The sequence below is a fragment of the Varroa jacobsoni genome, unplaced genomic scaffold (genome assembly GCF_002532875.2).
Source record: "Varroa jacobsoni isolate VJ856 unplaced genomic scaffold, vjacob_1.0 scaffold_96, whole genome shotgun sequence".
In the NCBI taxonomy this organism is placed as follows: domain Eukaryota; kingdom Metazoa; phylum Arthropoda; class Arachnida; order Mesostigmata; family Varroidae; genus Varroa; species Varroa jacobsoni.
In genome coordinates this window covers 441,144-461,871 of record NW_019212998.1, presented here as the reverse complement: position 1 = coordinate 461,871, position 20,728 = coordinate 441,144, and the positions used below count along the sequence as shown (strand labels likewise).

The window sequence follows — 20,728 nt, the reverse complement described above, 5'->3', positions numbered from 1 at the left end:
TATATGAAATATTTATTACTACTAGAAGAGTAATCGAAACGAACCTCTTCGTCTTGTTTGTTTAATATAACGATGACCGAATGTGATTAATTGATTATATGTTTACGAAAATATAAAAATGATAAATTCATAAAAATATGTATTGAAGTCTAAAAAAAATGTAAAGTACCTGTAATATTATGCAAAAAAAGTATGCCACGCAATAGATGAGGTTAGTGTAGCAGAGCTGTCAAGATGTTCTAACGAGAACGAAACAGGATCCAACTTGATATCAATCAAAATGTCTAAAAAAATTACTATGAATCGCTGGAACAGGCCGCTAATTTCAACATTCGGTAGAAAATAAGATGCCTCAAAATAATGAAATACTACCGGTTCCAAAACAAGGGTGGGAGATTAAAGGCCTCACAGGACTTTAAACAGAAAAACAAGTTGCCGTGGTTGTGTAGGCTTTCGAGTAAAACGGAGCCCGAATAGTATCCTGCTTATTGACTTGTTACAGCATTCTTCAAAGCACGCATCATCAAGTCGGGACGAACAGTTGTTTCCCTGAAGATTTATATTTTTTATAAGCCTTTAGTGCTAATGCTCTGAGTTTCGGAAAACAAAAAACTAACCACTGAACGATATATTGGACTCTAAACCCATTATTCTCTGATTAAGTTATAGCCCTGTATAGACTTCTCATATAAATAATGTTGTCTGTTTTTTGAGAAGTGTAAAGGTTGCTTCAGTTTTTCGATACGCGAAACAGCTTTAGTCAAACTAAAAAATAACCTTCGCTGCCAAATGAAAAATCAACGCTTTTTAATCTTGTAATAAAATCGCCTAGAAAAGCAGGCTTGATAACAAGGAAAAGTCGCTTGTATAGCGCTTTAGATAAGTATTACTCAGAGACGTGCTAGTAAAAGTGATAGATGCCAAAGTTCGTTATTGTTTTATAAATTGGATGATGTCTATTTTCATTGAGATGTTGTTGACTAATATTCATAGATATGTACACATATTTATAGGAACAGGTAATAACCAACCCTTTACACAAATCCAAATGATAGTTTCCTCAAAGCGAGTTTGACTAGGTAACCGGCATGCATCAGTCGATTTGCGTTACTCAATTCAGTTAAAGTGCTCAGATCCTTTTCTATTTTGTGAGTGTCTTTATATATCCTGGTACACACATGTTGTGTAATGCATGATCCTACACCTCAATACGCACCTTTCCACTGATCAGGGCTCGTTTAGGTTATGCCTCTCGATTACCTCCCCTAATTCACATACAGCTGTCATTGCTCTTCATTGGATTCGTAAATCAACATACACAGATTTTCTAACATACATAGCACCTATTTTGACGTTTCTATATAATTATCATATATATCATGTTTATATAACAATAAAAACATCGGGTAAGTTAAATGTTTCTTGTTTATACACTTGTTCAAAAAGTGCCCTTAAACGCTTATCTCAATTGCCTGACCTACGATCATCAATCGACTGTTCACGGTAATGGGCCAGCACGAAACAAAGTGTATCTACTTCCAGTTTTCATCTGATACCACCACGTGTCCGTAAAGTCTTTATTCATTATTTTGTAGGCAAACTCATTATCCACTGTGCTAACACGGGCCAATTGATGCCAACAGTTTAATAGTTGAAAGAGCCTTGATTAGAGAATTAGAAAACCGGTTATCAGCTAAGTTCTACTTTTCAAAGCATGGATCTGTTAAGAAAAAGTACTACATATTTCTTTACTATTGTATGTATACGTGTCGATAGGAAACGCTACCAATTACGTCTTCTCGAATAACAACAGTATATCTTAATTATCGGCCACCTGATAATTTATCTATTGATAATGTGGGCGTGGTCCCTCAAGCTTTAAGAATGCTAGGGATTTCATAGACTTGCCTTTCTGTATCGAGCGAACAAAAATAAATAACCGAGTTAACTAATCCGCGGATTGCTTGAGAGTGAAGTGCAAATTAAAGTGGTTTTTGCAACGTCGCTTCCACAGTCTGTCCCTAAATATTACGGGGAACGAAGTCTTATATTGAAACCGGTTTCTGTTCTAAAACGACCATATTGTCTTCCTCTCACCCAGACCACTGCGGTTTTTTTCATGCAATAATATGCCTATATATGTTCTCCATTGCGTAAACTCTACGGACCGGTTTGTATGTACAGGGCAGCTAATTTGCAGCCGGCCGAAACACATGGTAGATTGAACATGCTTTCGACGATCTTTCTGACAGAGGCCATCACACCAATAAAATGTCACGGAACGCAGGTCAAAAGCGAAAGACACATTAACGCACGGTCAGGTAAAAATCGCACAATGTGATCATCGCTCTTGGACCGATGTATACGCGAGCATCGTAAAAACATATGGCGACTGTTACGGTACTTTCCTATGAACGCAAGCTTCTGGTGGAAACTTTGCCAGAGCTTGTAAATGGTTTCGGCACTGCTACGGTTAAATTAAGGTTTCTGTTTGCTGTTGCTACGAAGCTGTAGCCTAGATAAATGATACTGAGAAGTAATACGTTACCTATTTTGATAGCTAACTGCTACGTAGATTTGCACCTATTTGTATGCACCAGCTGAGCTCAAACAATTATAATATACGCAGTATGTTAGAATTTAAGTCTCGAGGTTGATAGCATAGGTATAACGGCTCAAAAAAGGTTAAAGAATGACAAGCTCTGTTCGATTTGAATCCTTTAGTGCTTCGTCTAAAGATTTTATCACTCATAGTTTAGTCGTAAAGGTAACTTCAGCCTTGCTTAAGTACTTGGAACGATCGGTACAGAGACGCTTACTTATGCTATAGTGACTTGTAAGGCACGAACCTACAAATTGACGTTGTGCATATACCTTCATGTCACTCCTTTCGTAAATGAATCCGTTACGGTGACCAAAATCAAATTTCGTCTGTTGTTGCTAGTGTCATTTCATATTTGATATCACAGGGCACGGCACTGCTTCTCACCGAAAATTCAAATTACGCGCCGCCCATCTCCACGATTTCGGAACAGCATTGCTGAATTCGATGTTATTTATCAGACAGTTGAATCACAACATAATTATTTTGGTAGTTATTTGTTTAGGCTTTTGTTTTGACAATAGTACGTCTCTTTTTTCGTCTTGCAGTATATGGGCAGTGTTGTCCTAAAAAGAAGAGAACAACTGGCTAATATCAGCAAGCGAATAAATTGATAACAGTAATAATATAGGAGGTACTTACATAGACTACAAAGAAATGGATTCATCGTATCAAAGCTATTTCAATATTATTATAGTTATTAAAAGGTCCACGAAAAGGCATCTAACACGTGTTAACGCCTACTAAACGCCGCGCAAATGCTAGGTGATCGAAAACTACTTGTATGATGCAGGTAAAGCAAACCACTGACGTCATTGAGGTATGAAGATGTGCACAGCCAAAAGGAACGATAATCATACAATTACTTACGAGAGATCGAAGCGATGAATCCTTTGCCATATTGCTTTAGCAAATGCCCAAGTTTAACTGAACAGTTGTTTGAAGTCTCGGCAACATGTGCACATAGCCTGAACACTTACTAAGCAAGAGGCGTCTCAAGCTGCCTCTAATAAAGTTTAGCTAAACCCAACGCGGTATTTGATAAACACCAATGAAAAAGTTCTGTTATTTTGTATAACTGTGGCAATATTTTTTGGCGGGAATTCTAAGTCGAAGTATGTCGATACCGTCTTAAAAGAACCTGCATGTGCAAAGAACAAATACGCTTTCAGCTAAACTAGAAGGTCTTCTGAAGGGTATGACGCCACGCAATTTAATTCTTGCTTTGCGACTTTGCACTGATTCAAAAGCAATGTAGTAGCATGTACGGGGCATTGGCTGCCTGTCCTAATAACCGGCCAACTCGACGATGACCGCGCGAACAACACTATCTGTCCGAAGACTCATAGGCACCGAAGTGTGCCAACGCATTGCCTGAAGGTACGCACCTCATGCGCACGAGCATGCAATTTGTCCCGTCAATTGAAGACAAAACTATAGACTTTTAATAGTAATAGTAAACATATGTCCAGTTATAGCTATAGTTGCTGCGCACTTTGTAAGTCGAAGATGGGCGGTGTTTTACCACCCACTTATCTTTTTAGGAAGCGCGTTGCCCTGAGCATAACGAATGGATTTAGTTACTTTTACGTAGAAGATGGAAACAGCATAACGTAAAGCAGAAATGTTAGTAACTCCACATGCGTGTTTCAGAGCTGCCACTTAACCTGCCGGTATGGTTATAGATTATAAGCCCAGCTGATCTAAACTTCTTAAATAGGTTTACACTGCCAAATAAAATGCACCTCTTTGAAATACACTATATTAGAGGCGACTTGTGCCTTTAATATAGTGTACTCCTGGTGTTTTGAGAGACGCTACCCAGTGGAAAAGGTTTCTCTTTAATAATATATTAAAAAGGAGCACTGTGTTCGAATTGCTGATAAAGTCCGCAGTTCCTCTGTGTTTCAGAGTGTGATTTGTCAATGAGAACTGTGGAGCACATAAATAAATCTATAAGTGACAAGATGAATAAAATTAGACTATCTTTATAAGGACAGTTGGGTGGGTTTAAAATGTTAGGTCACCAGTCTGTAGTTGTCAAAAACATTAATCCGTTTGCGGGAGGAAAATACTAACAAAACGTTTCGAAAATCAGAGTAGCATGCCCATTCTTTATTAAAGGATTAATCGTTGAAAGAGGCACACAGTTGATCATGCAATGTAGACCATAAGATATATATAGTTGATCCGTTGGAACAAAGTGAAGATTGGTATATCATATTGTTTTTTCATAGGTCGTAGCGAACATCAGCGGTACAAAGATTGCGAAAAATGTTTTAGGTTCAATCACGATTCCGGTTACGAGTATTCTAAAGTCTGACTTCCCAGGCCTCTATCGCACTATAAAGAAATTTGTGTTAACTTTTTACTCTATATTTTTGCGACGCCCGATTATTTTTATTTTTATATTACCATATGCTAGAGGTTAAACAGGATGCCTTTAATTGGCCTGTTAGCCTATCAAACTGAACGAGTAAAAACGAAAATACCAATTCGTGCTAGAGATTTTTCGAAAGTTTGGAAATACTATCGGGAATGTAGTAAAAACAATAAAATATAATGTTTTTTTTGGGTAGGAATAATTCATAAACTGTTTCAAAGGTTTCATGACGAATTTATCCTGCAGTTCATTTAGCACCTTTGATTTAGGAGCTATACAATGATTTATCTTCAGAATGCATGTGTGACTCAAGCGATTAAAAAATCTTGCCTGAGCCCATTATGTCGTTTTCGCAATTATTAGCATCAGAGTAAGCCGATTGAATACATAGAAACTGTTTTAGTCTACGCGGTCGATTTTATATTTTTAATTTTATGTATAGATTTGCTTCGGATCGGAATTGTAAGATATCACTATGGGGTTGACTCAAGAAGGGAGCCCAAAGCATAGCTGAGCTCACTTCAATCCTCCACGGATAATTAGAGGGACCGGATTAAAACACAAAGTGTGAGGCCTGACATGAAAAGCTATATGCAATGGTTCGTTCTATCGGTTGTTGGTTATCTGGTGTGTGAGACCTTGAGGGATCTATCAGGGTTTTTCTCCAACAGGCCTACGAATTGGCGTAGTAACTATATGGCATGGTAATCGTCTACCGTCACTGAAATTGGAACCAGTGATTGTCGTGTGTTCATACTTACATGACATCACACTCAGAAGTGCTCATTAGCCACTTAAATCGTATATATATGTATATATATATACACAGAAACTCGGCATAAGTCGAACCAGACAACTTGCTTTTTCGTAGTATTTAGGTTAACAACGAGGGGGGCATTTTCGCTAATAACCGATTTTTGATAACTGTGTTTATATGAGAAGGGACATTTTTCTGAATCAAATAGGACATATTTTTAATCAAATTCAATCGATCTTGTCAATTAGGATTCGAAAGGTATTCGAAATACAGAATATAACTCGAAAGCCACTTTGCAGAAGCTTGTTTTAAGAAGACACAATTTCTTGTCCTATGGATAACAATATTAGGCCCTGGCTCTAACCATTGCATTTTATATTATAATCAAGTAGCGTTCAATTGAAACATACTTATTTTGATTAAAAGTAATCAATCTCTAATAAAATGCAGGTGATCAAATTCGGAATCTATCTATTTATTAAAGTAAAAAAAAAATTAGCTTGTTAGTGAAAGAAGCATTGTCAAACAAAATCCTATAGCAGAAATTATTCATTATTTTAAGCTCCAAAACTGGCATATCTTTCGTATGAATGAGGGTTAGTATAGCTCAAACCTACTCACATGTCCTTCTAAGAAAATTCCACTTTTCACACCACCAATTCTGTGAAGTATCTGCAGGTAGAGTCAATTTGTGTCTGAACTCGTATCATTTTCTACAAGAAAGCCGTTATAATAAAAAAAAAAATCGTTTGGTCCCGTGTTGCCATTTTCCGTTGTTGTTCATTAACAACGCGTATCGATTAATTTGACGTATTTGCAATGCGATAAGACAAACCGTTTCACTTTTTGCCGGCTAAGCATGGCTCCTTGTACGAATACTGATAGGTGAGTCAGTTGTGCTTTCTTTTTATATGGATTTGGGCGGCAAGTTGCAATCAAGATCTCTACGAAACGCAAGGGTATATAACTTAATCGGTCACACAGCCTAGACATGTCTTATACAGACTTTACACAGTTTCACAGATTAGAGCCCCAATATACAGCGCCTCAGCGTATTCCTTGTAAATCTGTGAAATTAAATTAAATATTAATTGATTACAGGAACAAAATAAGAGTTGACCTGTCGATAAATAGTTTGGCTTTGGCTTGATATCAATTTTCCCGAAGATCTTCACGTCTATTGTTGGGGTTCCAAGAGGTAACACAAATTTCATAGTAGTTCGAGCAGAATTTTGTTTCGTATTGACGCTTATGTCTGTTAGAAGCTCACTAAGCTCGAATCGTTGGCAGGGAAGTGTTGTTAGCTAAGCACAGATGTGACTTTACTTGAATGCCTCGCGTACTCTCTGACTGTCTGTCATCAATTTCTAGGCGGCATAAAACAAGACCTTAATAAACAAGACCAGCGCATTGGGGCAATGCAGCGAAATTACTAATTGTCAGTGTGATATTGAGATCTTCTAAAGTGTGAAGGAAAAAATGTCACTTGTCCTATTAAAACCAATATAGGAAAACTGACTGTAAGGCCGTCGGTACGATACTTGGCAGCAATACGTTTACCAATTTTCTAAAATTTTCTGTTTCTCGATGAATGAATGAGTTTGATAGATGACGAAATTTCTCTACGAAAGGCAAGATGAGGCAAGATGCCTCAAAAAGGCATGAGCTGATACGTTATACATGACGACGTCGAAAAGAGCAATGTGGCTTCCCGGATAGAAAAAACCATGGAAAATCCTAATACAATATATGATCTGCAAAATAGAAACCGAGGAATAATATCTGTCGTTTTTACGTGGGCATTTTACTGCTATCTAGTCGATCTCTCATTTAAAAAAGTAATTACATGAACGCAGTGGAGCACCCAGCATCGACGGCGGTGAGGTATAGAAAGAGGGCATAACGAGTTCAATGCGGCTGATTTGATCGTTATGTTTTTCTCTGAAACGCATCACCTTCAGGAGTTCTCAAGCGTGATCTACAACCGTCCAATTAAAAAAAGTGAAAAACCCATTAATATAAGCAACGCTTTTCTGGCAGAACGTGTTTTGACTTTTTTTTTTTAAGTTTTTTAACTTATGCCTTGCTCACCGGAAGTGCACAATATTTCGAATTCGCGTTCACATAATTGATACTATTTTGGATAGTTAAGTCATTGTCAACTTTTATTTTTAGAGCTTCCCATGCTTCTTTGCCACTCCTTAAACTACAATGGATGCACATATATGTGCACATATATGAAATATATCAATGTCAACCCAAGTTTCTCGACTGATCTTTTTGCCTACGGCTTGTTCAGTTGCCATACATTACCTTGATTCTATGTAGCGATGTGGTAACTACTGTGGATTTTCGCTTTTCGACTAACTATATGTATTAACGGCAATTTGTTGTATGTTGTCCGGTGCTTGAGACGCTAGGCATTATTTCACACGGCTGGCTCCCAACACTCAAACAGAGGTTAGAAAATGCAATGACTCATCTTTGCTAAAAGTACTACAAGGTCCCGCACAGTAAAATGTGTTGATCTCTTCATAACTATTGTTTATTGAAGCCGCGCCAGCAAACTTCGACTTTTCAAAGCTTCTGTTTGCAGCATTCTGACGAACTCAGGCTCCGTTCGAAAACAAGCGCTCAAAGATCGTCTCGTTTATCTGGCATTGGATGACTTGTGCAAAAGGAGATACATGCCACTACACGAGCGTATGACGCTGAGTCACCAGCGTCGTCGGGTAGCTATTGTATATTAGGATTAGTTGTCGGTACCCATTTCATCCAGCTTGTCGCAGGAAATTCGACTGCGAAGGCCGAGCTCGAAATGGAAACGGTTCTCCGTTCCGTTAATGAAATTTTGTGAAAGGCGCATTTCGTGAGGAAATATACGTACCAAAATCTGGATTTAGTGTAGGTGATGTTGCGCTATATCAGGATTTCAACCGTAAAGCCCGAATAAATATCCTAACCCAGTTCACTATGGAAGATAGGCATATCAGCGGTGATCACTGTGGCGCAGTACTTTTCACTGCCAGAGTCGTTTTGCCATGCGCTAAGCTTGGAATTGCTTATGGAAGAGATATCGGGCAGGATAACGGAACACATTCCGCGACCCGAAATCTGACCGAAACGGTCTACACCGAACACTGTCGTTATAAACGGAATCAAGCTCAGATCGCTTGCTCTATTCAAGCAGATCCGGCCTCTAGCCTATGAGCTGGATCATCTATGTGAAGCCGCACATGTCAAAAACGCAGTTTGAAAGTTATAATATTCGACGGCCATATCGGCAAAGAGAGACCGCTGAAGTTCTCACCCGGCAGCTTAGTTCAAATGCCATCCGTTGTTGGATGCAAATTATGTTGTTTATAGGCGCAGGAATCGTTGTGTGCGAGCGGACGGCTCGACAAGGGAGAAATCTGCGACGCGGGCGCAGCAAGCGGACACTCCTGTGACCGCGAATGTCCTCTAAAACATGGCGCGGTTTGTAGCGACAGACAGGCCGATCACTGTGAGCACAACCAATTTATACCGCCGAATTACCAGTGTCGACCATTTGAGGCTGCTCAGGCCCCGCGGAAATGCAATGGGTCGAGTCCGCTCCGTAGTACATCAGAGCGAGCGCTCGATGGGAGTTGTTATCGGAACAGTGTCCAATGCAAAAATGGACAATTCCGTGCCTTCTGCGAGCTCGTCGACCTCAGGACGTATCGCTGTGAACGAGCGGAAATTGTATGCGAAGTCTGTTGCGAAGGTTTGTGGTGGTGGTCGAGAAACGTGGATCGGCAACCCAGATGCCACTCCTTGCGCTAATGGCGGGATCTGCATCAAAGGCGCATGTATTGACTACTGTGGTTTACTCGGGTCAAATCCGATTCTTTCCGTTTATTATATCCTGCGTAACTACGACATATGAGGTCGACTGAGTGGCCAGGTCACACGCAGATTTGCATTTAAATGGTATCGGGTATATACAGTATAACGATTCCCATTACTGCGTATATCGTCATATTGGAGCTAGCACAATATTTTCCTTTATTCAATCTCTTTGAGTACATACAGTTGAAAACTATCAACAATTTAAGATTTTGTTTTTTGATGTTTGCCCGTCATGACAGCTTTTAGATCTGGGTTACTCTGCTCTATACGGCCGTGCAGTACTTTGTGAGGCCGCACAAAAAGGTGGTAAGTCTATGCCGGATGATTCCACATAGAGCAGGCCTGCCTCAGTTCTGTTCGAGAGTTCCCACAATTCACTGACATAATTCAATAACGCAGGCGTATCCGCCTGCCTCTCTAGCGTGAAGAAATAATAGCTTCTTTTTCTACAAAATTGAAACCTCCTTTTCTATCCAGTTTTTGTGTGGTTCTTTTATTTAAAATCTGCTTTACAATGAATTTAACTCACGTCTGCTGTTGATACATAGTTGATTATGAAATATGAATTTGTTTAATAAGTGAACTACTAATAGATCCGTTAGCAGTGTCGTTGGAAGCCCTCGATATTCTGAGCGACTTCAGTTCTCCTAGACTAAGGTAGGTCGATCCTACTAGTGTACAATACTTAACCATAAATCTTGGTTTTGAACAGTTTCAGTATATTGTTAATTTGCTAAATATCCGGTAATTCGTATGCAGCGGATTAGAACGTTTTGACGTAAGCAAAGAAGCAAGACTGCAAATTTGTAGTACTTTTGAAAAAAAAGGGCACTGCCGCTTATAAAAGATACGCTGATTTGTCCACTGGTCACCTCATCAGAATTTCATTACGTTTGTTTCGGTCAGGTTCACGCTTATTTTGTATTTTGTTCCTCTACATGTTTGCAGATCAGGCAGGTTATTCGAAGCAACAGGGGTATTATCTGTGTACATGGATAACGTTAAATCGGGCTGAATACAACTAGTTTCTGAAACAAGCTAATAGGACGAAAGGCAAAAGAACAACTGCTTCAGGTCACTTAATCGAGACGTGCTTTGATAAGTTGGCCATAGTCATTCAAAGATTCTGATAAAGCAAGCACAATGATTATCGACAATCGGATCAGTTAAATAGACGACAGGCAAAGCGCGGGACGAAGTCTGTGAGTTTATCTAGCATTATGTTCTTCCCTCACTATGAATATTTTACAATTTCCTACGATGCTTCTATGATGTGTAATGGTTTCAAATGAAAACAAAGCCATGTTGGGAAGTATACATCTGAAATGTCCTCTGTGCTTATTGCGCTATACTCATTGAGCCGTAATGATGAGAAGCGTTTATGATTCGCGTCTGCTAGCAACGACTGCTGATGATGCTGATCCGCGTATGGGGTTGAAAAATTGTCGTGTAAGCAAGTTCTAAGGTAATCCGAAATGGGTTAGGAGTAAAAATTCAATTTAAAAAAAAAACTCAAGATAAACGCTGCGGTGATTATGTAAACACACGGTATAGAAAATCTTTTTTGAGTAATACTAACGTTTCGTGCTTGTATTACGTGTTGCCGAGGGAACTGTTTCTTGAGAGATCCGTTAATTTAATGCGTATGTAACACTGAAAAAATCAGTGATGATCTACCATATAGACGTGAGTTATAATTGAATCGATTACGCTTGATTAAGTTTATTCAAGATTGTGAAGATACACGCATTGAATAAAAAAAAAATACAGTAATTCTTCGGTAACGGCGGCATCCAAACGGAGCTGTCTAGTACCGAATAGGTTGAGGGTAAGCCGGTAACAGCTTTCCGATGTGCATCAATATAATATACTAATAAAGCATTTAGTCAAATACTACCAACGCCTAAAAAGAAAATAATGTTTGCAGAAACAACCAGCTTGCCCCTTATGATGGCTATCGGAAGGATGAGAAGATCGGCTTCAAAACCACACAGTGCCAACGTCTATCGAAGAAGGCCTTTGGGCGTAGATGGCTTTATGCTTAAGTTCCAAAGTGATCATAAACTTTTTTATTCATTACATGCATTATAGAGCATTTATGTGTCGTTGTTGGAACTCACAGCAGCGCCACCTATCGTTCTTTTTTATCTAATTTTTCTTATCCCTGGTGAGTATTTAATTTAATATATGATAACGGTACTGGTTTCCAAAAGAGAAATCTACTTCATTCCACTACGAAAGCTGTAGGCCTGATAAATTTGCAACTGTAATGGAAACACGGACTATTTTTGCTTTTCATTATCGCCTCTGTTAGCACGAACACTTCCGTCAGCCTAGCTCAGGCCGATGCCCCAAGAGAGCAATGAACTCTGACATCGGCATCAGAAGTCTTCTTTCCTCTGCCTTGGCTAGCCAATGTATTGCATACTTTGGCACGGCTTGCCTCAAATATTCAGATATCTCGCCTGCCTTATCATTCATAGTTGTTCTACTGAGACTGTAGTTATGACGAAAGATTACCTTTTCTTACAGCTAGCAGAATAACTTCCGGCTTATTGGAAATTGGAGCTTTGGCCAGACCATCCAGTAAGGATCTCCGCTAAAGACTCGTTTGGCAAGCCCTATTTTATGACGCATCTGGTTTTTCACCACACAGAAAGAACTAGGCTATCCACGTGTGATATTAATTCAACTTTAAGGGGTAGTTCTTGTAAACGAAAAGCTCTTCTTCATGTCAGGTTCGTTAACCCTGCGGGACCCCGGCGGTGACAAGAAAGACGGCACCTCCGCCAGTCCTATCGTGAAAATCATTCAATACCAGTTTGATGAAATATGTATTTCTTTATCTGAAGCTATGTAAAATGTATCTATGACGCAAAATGTTCGATACATATTTGATATTCATGACGATTACTAGGAAAAGGTTTTGGGGTATGGCAATTGGCTTTTGTACGCGTTATGCTTTGGTCGAATTCCTATTGACCACTACTGTTCAACGTTAAACGTACTCGGCATCAACTAAATTCGTGCTAGATATTCCTGTCACAGTGCAGTGGCTTTCTAAACGAAAGATCACGTGGAGCAATCTAAGTTCAGAATTGGACATCGACACATTTCATTTGACGGTGGGGCGGGGCTGCCCCCTGAAGCAATGCTTAAAGCCAAGATATCTACTCTTCGGGCTTGAACTGTCCACTGGCTTAAGTCTAAAAATAGCTTATACGATATCACTATCTTGAAGAACGATCACAACAGCCATATTGAATTGGCCATATCAACTCGTTCGTTCTGTGCCACATTTTGTGAACTAAAGTTGCCAAAATAGTAGGTATCGCCTTATTATGTGAGCGTCTAAATAAAAACAGGCTTGTCCCATATAACATGGATAAACGCGTTCATAACGAACAAGTTTACTTTACAACAAAAAAAAATTGCACTCCACAGTCCAGGTCGAAAAGGAAAACGCCAAAAAACAATAAAGTTAATTGCGAAGATGCATTTTTGGATTCACAAAAAAAAATGCCAATAGCCTTCATAGGGCCCCGATATTCATCACGAAGATCAGCCATTGGCCATTTGAACCCCCATGAAGAGTGAAGACTTGATCTTTTTTCTGTGATTTTCACACAGATCGAAGGGAAAGCTCTACAAAATAAACAGAAAACATTCTCGTAGGATTTAGTTTAGGATATATACGTGGGCCCTCGATGTGTATTATGGTCATTTTGGGCAAAAATAAACTCAAATAGTTTCAATAAAAATTCTTTGTACCTTTGGCATTTTCGATCATTTGGAGCCTCGCATTTTAATATAAAAATTGTGCCCGTGTGTAACATACATACATACATACATACATACATATATATATATATATATATATGTATATATGTGCATTATGGGTTTTTATTTTTCTACAAAAACGGGGGGACTTGCTTCAAGCAACTAAATAGTCGACATACTCTCCACATGGTACTATGCGTTAGGGACAACGATGCTAGTCAGCAATGAACAACGTATGGCACTACTATAATCTTCGAAAACTAACAGGGAAATGGTACTTGGACCACGATTATCTGCATATTTAGGGTTCAATGGCTGGTTGTGGTATCAATTTTAAGAGGTATTCGAGATGGGGGGGATACCTGATGTTGCTTGCTGGGGAAAAGCTACACTTAAGAAAACTAACGGTCTTACACTTTTATATTTTGAGCGCCGTATTTCCGGACACCCCCTTGTACGTTAAAATTTTCGCTAAGCGACAACTAAATTAGTTCGTACCGTATAACTTCCTCGTTGCAGGTGATTCTTATAGATGGGATACCGTTTTGGCTATTACTGATTGCCATTCAAAAATCGGAGTCAAACTCCAACGACGAGCCCGAGTTTGAGCTCGCAAGTTTCGGCCCAGTGCGTGCAAAACAGACTGAACCTATTTTCGGCGAGCCATTTGCTGAACAATTACCAAGAAAATTTTCAAACCGGCGTCCATTCGAATTCGACACACAATTCGAGAATTATGCAGATTCAACTGGTTTAAGCTTCGAAAATCCTCATGAAAGCAGATATTTCAGAACTTCTAACATCAGCCATCAAGATTATGAGGTATCGGCTGCCCAACCGCGGAGACAGTCGTTCAGTAGAACGACGATCTGTCGTAAGGATATAAAAAACAGAGAGCAAAACCTGAAGCCGGCAGCATTGTCGCCACGCTCGCAACGTGTTGAATTCCGTCCCAATCCTCTTAAAAATTTATGTAACAAGCCACCACCGCCAGTGCCTCCGGTAAAAGCGACGGATTTTAAGGTTCAAAAAATTAAGCCGAACATGAGCTGCCCGCTACATCTAGTTGCCGACACTTCGTTCGTTGAACATCTGACCCACGAAGCGAGGCACTTGGACAGACGAGTTGGCGCGGTCGTAGTCGAAATCATGACTGTTCTGTACTACGTAAACGTGATTTTCAAACAGATGATTTTTAACACACATGGTGCTGCACCCAGCGGTCTTCGGTTTACAGTGGGTGAAATTAAAGTGCACTCAGGCTATTTTGATAGAGGTTATAACGTAGAGGGCAAGTTCGATTCCATAAGTGAACTCTTTTGGCGCTTCGCGGTGGGAGAAGGCAATACTAATTCTAGGCATTGCGGCGCAGTACTATTCACGGGGAAAGATTTCAGCCCGTGCCTGGACCTTGGCTTAGCGTATATAGGCTCTGCAGATAAGCTCGACGCAGGCATATGCGCCCAACCCAGACCAACTAGGGATGACACTTCAATTTTTGTAACACCGAATATCGCCGTAGTCACTGCGCGCCAACGAACCAAACCTATCGCAAGAATGGAACTGGTCCGAGCCCTTGCTCACGAACTGGGCCACATGTGGGGGGCTCATCACGACAGTGTTAAAGACAGCAAGTATATCATGTATAATAGAAAAACGAAAAATCGAGTCATGGAGTTTTCCGACGTTAGTATCGATCAAATGTCGCGCATACTTAATCTAAAAGTGTCCTGTTTCAGCTCTAAGATTAACACTTGCGGTAACGAAAAACTTGATCCTGGTGAAGCGTGCGACGAAGGGTGGGCCGGAGGTCCCTGCTGCGATAGTAACTGCGCCCTGAAACGGTTTGCCGATTGTAGTGACCTTAATGACAGATGCTGTGTGATGTGCAAGTTTGCTCCGAAGGATACGTTTTGCCGAAGACCAGATTACTGGGATTGTTTGGACGGGGCCCGATGTACGGGAAATAATGCAACCTGTCCTGATCAGGCTCCAGCAAAAAACGGGACCGCATGTCGAAATTTCGGAGTGTGTATGGCAGGTCGATGCATCCACATATGTGAGAAGCTGAATTTAAAGCCTTGTAGAAGTGAAAATGGGCGATCTTGCGAAATCAGATGTAATGATAGCCGGAGATGTAAGTCGTTTGACCCACCGATCCACTACGAAAACGGCACTCTATGTGGAAATAACGGAATCTGCCACAATCGATTGTGCAAGCCATACTGTGAGTACTTCGGCCTCAGAAGCTGCAAATGCCCCGAAGCGTACACGCGTAGAAAAATATGCTGTGAATCCTTAGGGATCTGCGCCCCAATGATCAATACTCCTAGGAGGAACTACGTGTAACCTATAGAGCGATGCGATCTTAGACGATTTCAATTTTTTTTAAACACTATTAAAAACTATTTAATAAACAATATACATTCCAGACACTAATGTTATGGACTCGGGATTGGATTCTGACTTTATAACCTTAATAATATGACATAATCCATTAGATAGTGGCTCTGATTTTTCAATCAAACACAAAACCAACTCTCTAAACCTACGGTTCCTCTCGTACAAAGCAGGGTTACCATCACCATAAACACAAAACCAACTCTCTAAACCTACGGTTCCTCTCGTACAAAGCAGGGTTACCATCACCATAAGAACTGCGAACGGTAGGGTAAAACTAACCTGTCTCACGACGGTCTAAACCCAGGTCACGTTCCCTATTAGTGGGGTGAACAATCCAACACTTCGAATTGGAATTGCGAATTCTGGTTCGCAATCATAGGAAGAGCAGACATCGATGGATCAAAAAGCGACGTCGCTATGAACGCTTGGCCACCACAAGCCAGTTATCCCTGTGGTAACTTTTCTGATATCTCTTGCTTAAAATTCCTAAAAACAGAAAGATCGAGTAAAAACAGAAAGATCGAGGGGCCACGCTTCTACGGTCTACACTTGTACTGAAAGCTAAGATCAAGCCAGCATTTACCCTTTTGCTCGATGCGGGATTTCTGTTCTCGCTGAGCTGGCCTAAGAACACCTGCGTTATTTTTTGACAGATGTACGGCCCCGGTCAAACTCCCCACCTGACTATGTCCTCAATATAAATCACAAATTACTATACTTTTTTTTCTAAAACATGGAATGAGCATATTTACTCCATTGAGCAAGTAAAGAAACCTAAGAAGTAGCGGTATTTCATTGATGACGAATCTCCCACTTATGCTAAACCTCCTATGTCTCTTCACAAAGTCAGACTAGCAAAGTCATGGAGTCAGGGTGTTCTTTCCCTGCCGTTCAGTCAAAGCCCGTTCCCTTGGCTGTGGTTTCGCTAGGCAGTTGAAGATTGTATAACCTTGCTCGGACAACTTCACATAAAATCGTCCCGTGGAAGATGAAGAACTGCTAGGACAGGAACTACGATATTCCGAATTTAATGTTTCATTACAGAACAAAGCATCCGCATTTTTGTTTATTGGAATATCTAGGAATAATAAATATCGCTGTAATTTGATAGTGTTTTGCGGTAGATGTCGCAAAAATTTAGTAACGTACAGCCTAGTTTATTTTGCAACGACCTGGAAAAACTGTAAATTATGAGCGCCCCACGTGATCATACTAAAATATATTCCTGACTTTCGAAAAAAAAAGTCAGAATTTTATAACTCTAAATGGCAAAAGAACAAGAACTGGATAAGGACAGACCCCACGGATATTAAAAACTAATCGAGGTGCATAGGCCTGTAGAACTTCATAAAAGGCAAGTAGAACAACCAACAAAAATAAAGGCTTTCCACATGATTATAGAACATTCTAATAGGATGCTCCACATTTGCTCACTTTAGAACTTTCATTGGATCCCAGCATAGATTCTGCCAATGAGCCTTTTAAATAATGGCTACGAAGTAGCGCAGTTTAAGATGTCCAAAGTCGTCTATATAGGGGTTAGCTGCACGGTTCCGCTACATCAAATACGCAGCGTCTTTTTTGCAAGACTTAGCAATTTAACAGGTAGTAACGCTTCTCTCACATTTGGTCGTAAAATACTAAGTTTCCAATACGATATATACATATGTAAAAGCCAAATTTCCTATAGCGAAAGTCTGCTTCAATCCGGTTAAGCACCGTGCCCATATGACGGCAGCTCTTGCCTTATATTTATAAACCTCGGTGATCAGGTGCTCGGTTCTCGCTGACAACCTTTTCTTCGTATTCTCTATATAAATATTGTATTAGTATTATATTGTATTATATAAGTATATGCCCTAATAGAATGAAGATTTTTGCTGCTGACAGTGACAAACAATTGAATTCATGATTGTTTAGTACGCGCTTTAGGCTAAACAAATAGGCGTACTTTCGACCAGGTTACGGTGGTAGACGGATCCAGTAGTGCTTCGGAATCAAAGCAGTTTGCTAGCGATCGTCTGTTTACACTGGCAACACCGACAGAAAATAAAACTCTGTTCTAACATCTAATACCCTCTCCCCACGTCCACGGTCTACAGCAGTTTTCCGCAAACCAGATTAGAACTGATTTTGTGTTTTTCTGTTTTAAGTCTCATCGGTGCAATAGCTGACGCTTCATCGTCGAAAAATTATACCGTATGGGACAGTTTGTATATAATGCTGTGTCAGGTGCTGGGCGTCAACTAGCCGGTGTAGTATAATATCGTATGTATAGATGACTTGATATCGACTTTGGCATACATAATGATAGCCGCAGTAATTGGGTAGCAAAAAACGTTTTACTGATGCCTACTAAACGAATTAAGCGTTTAAAACGTATGGAACTTCATATCGTCATATCGTCTTGTGATGTGCGTATTTTAGTTGAGCTTACGGCGACGACATCGATCCCGTAGCCGAAGCCCAGATCGCCCCTCTTATAAACCCGCGCCTGAACTTATAGGAACACACTTGTGATTTCTACAGACTTTACCGGCGGCGCAGGGTGAATCTTCATCGAGATAGAGCGGAATCCCGAATGGCTTGCATCTCGTCTGATGGATACAGCAAACTTTGCATTGGTCCTCCGTATCGCTACAGAAACACTTCGTCAAGCCGAGCTCCTCACAGATGTGTCGACATACCCCGTCCCTGCAAAGGCCGTGGTCCCGACACCGAGTTCCGTTTTTGGCTGGTATTTCGGGGCATACGTGACTTCTGCCTGTACAACGACCCACGTCTCTACAATTATCGTAGTCTGGAGCGCTACAGATCCACGTCACCGGAGAGATTGAACAAAACTCGCAGCATCCATAGTTTTGATCACTGCATTCGGCTCCCGATTCCAGTAGGCAAGTCGGAGAACAGCATGGGCCTCCCAACGGCCCTTCGTCGCATTGTTCCTTACCCTCAACGAGTAGATTACCGCAAAATCCCTTTCGCATGAGGCACTGTTTGTGCCGCATAAAAAACGACATTTCCTCGATCTGCTGTTGGGAAAACTTGGGCAACAGTCTTTTGCGATTTCGCTTTTTGGATTTTTTCATTTTCGAGGACTCTAATTCGGAAGGATGGAGCTGCGGAATGCTCCTTGCTCCTAAAATACGCGCAAGCCCGCGCACTAAGGCTTCAACTAGTTGCTCTCGGCTAACAACTTCGTCATCTCGTATTGCAGCTATAAGGATGGTATTCGGTGTTATGAAGAATGGAGGCGAGTCATATATTCTACGCTTAGGCGCGCATGCCCCAAGTACGTATTCCAAGTCCCCGATGTAGGACGTCAAGAGTCTCGGGCAACCTTCGTATTTTCTCCCCGAAAACAACACTGCGCCGCAATATCCGTCATTGTCTCCGGAATCATTGACGGAGAACATCTGTAGTGCAATAGCAGGATCCTCTATAGGGTACTCCATGCCGTAATGTGTAGCATCGGTAAAATTCTCTAGGACTTTGTGTTCGCCTACTGAAAACCTAAAGCCGGTGTAGGTATTGTTGGAATCGCGAAAAGGGGTTTTTCCGAAAATAAAATCTGCGAAAGCTACTTGCGCCGCCATTTCAAACCGGGCCTTATCCGCTAGCCCTTCTCCGACTCGAACCATGAAATGAAAATCGCACACTACTCTTAATGTGCAGTGCATGTTATTGGTCAGGTCCTTCCTGATATTAAGCTTATTTTCGGGGGCGGTTACCTCTTTCAACTTTGAACAGTCGTAAACCTTGTTTTGTTCGTAAGCGGTTATTGCTTTATTACGACGTTTCGCTTTCATTATACGCACATTTCTTGCACCTGCCCAGTAGGACTGTTTCTTTAATGAGGAGGCTTTCGCAGTGATGTCGTAATCGTTGCCATCGATATTAGCAAATCCGATGTACTGTTGGCCATCCCCAAAAATCGTGACGCTTGATGCGAGGTAACCATCAACGATACCTTCAAATAAATGATTACTGCCAACAACTGACGACGAGCTCTTGTATGGGCGATTTACTGATCGTTTTACGAGCACATTGCCGAAGTCTTCGATTCGAAAGCCGAAATCGTTGTCTGGAATCCTCTGCCCGAAATCGTCAGGTGCAGCTGTGGGCGAGACGAAACATAACGACACGCAGACTATGATGAGCAGATTGATCTGAGCAAAAAACGACACAGCATACAATAAGTTATCATCTAGATAAAAGCGTTTCTACTACCCTCAAAGGCTACTGTTTTGCAAGAACCAGCTATGAAATAACGCGCGGTAAAAAAAACCGAATGGAAATCGATACGAATGCCTGGGAGCCCGGAAGCCCGTAGACAACTTGAAACCCAACCATAATGTAACTAAATTTCAAACGAAACGTTTTTTTTTATGGTCGGACTTTTTCTACATTGTATTTATTTCTTGGTCAACTATTTTATTACCTTTTAAGATATTATGCGCAAATACTGCCCTGTGCGCGCATGCCTACTAAACCTGCTAAGGCATATCCACCCTTCAATTCGCTCTAGTACATTGTCCGATTTTATCGCCGACGGCCTAATCGAGCAATTTAACTAAATCATTATACATACATTTGCCAAATGCAAGAACGTGTTGCCTTTTACCCGAACCATTATCAATCTTAGCAATATTTCAAACATTGTGGTAGCTCTAACGACTTGACCACTTTCGTCTGACCGACTATGAAAGGGGCGTGGAACTAGACCTCTTACCATAATATATTTGCTAGATTTATCAACGTCCAGTAGTTCGCATTTTCTCTAAATGAGCGATAAAGGTGGATTATTGAACTAGTTAGGCGTAATTCTCGGAACGCGAATCGCCGAATGCATTCTCAGTGTATCTATTTAAATAGAACGCTGGACCGTATTTATCACGGCACTGAACCTAGTTTGATTGGAATAATTTGC

The 20,728-nt window shown here is 40.6% G+C and overlaps 1 protein-coding gene and 1 pseudogene across 1 annotated transcript; one reads left to right on the top strand and one right to left on the bottom strand.

The window, feature by feature from the left end:
• Window positions 1–13,521: 13,521 nt before the first annotated feature.
• LOC111264356 (ADAM 17-like protease) lies at window positions 13,522–15,848 on the top strand. Its single transcript, XM_022840192.2, has 2 exons — window positions 13,522–13,669; window positions 13,915–15,848. The coding sequence occupies exons 1-2, from the start codon at window positions 13,667–13,669 to the stop codon at window positions 15,742–15,744; spliced, it is 1,833 nt and encodes a 610-aa protein (XP_022695927.1). The 5' UTR covers window positions 13,522–13,666; the 3' UTR covers window positions 15,745–15,848.
• Window positions 15,689–16,744, bottom strand: LOC147753939 (large subunit ribosomal RNA; annotated as a pseudogene).
• Window positions 16,745–20,728: the final 3,984 nt, after the last annotated feature.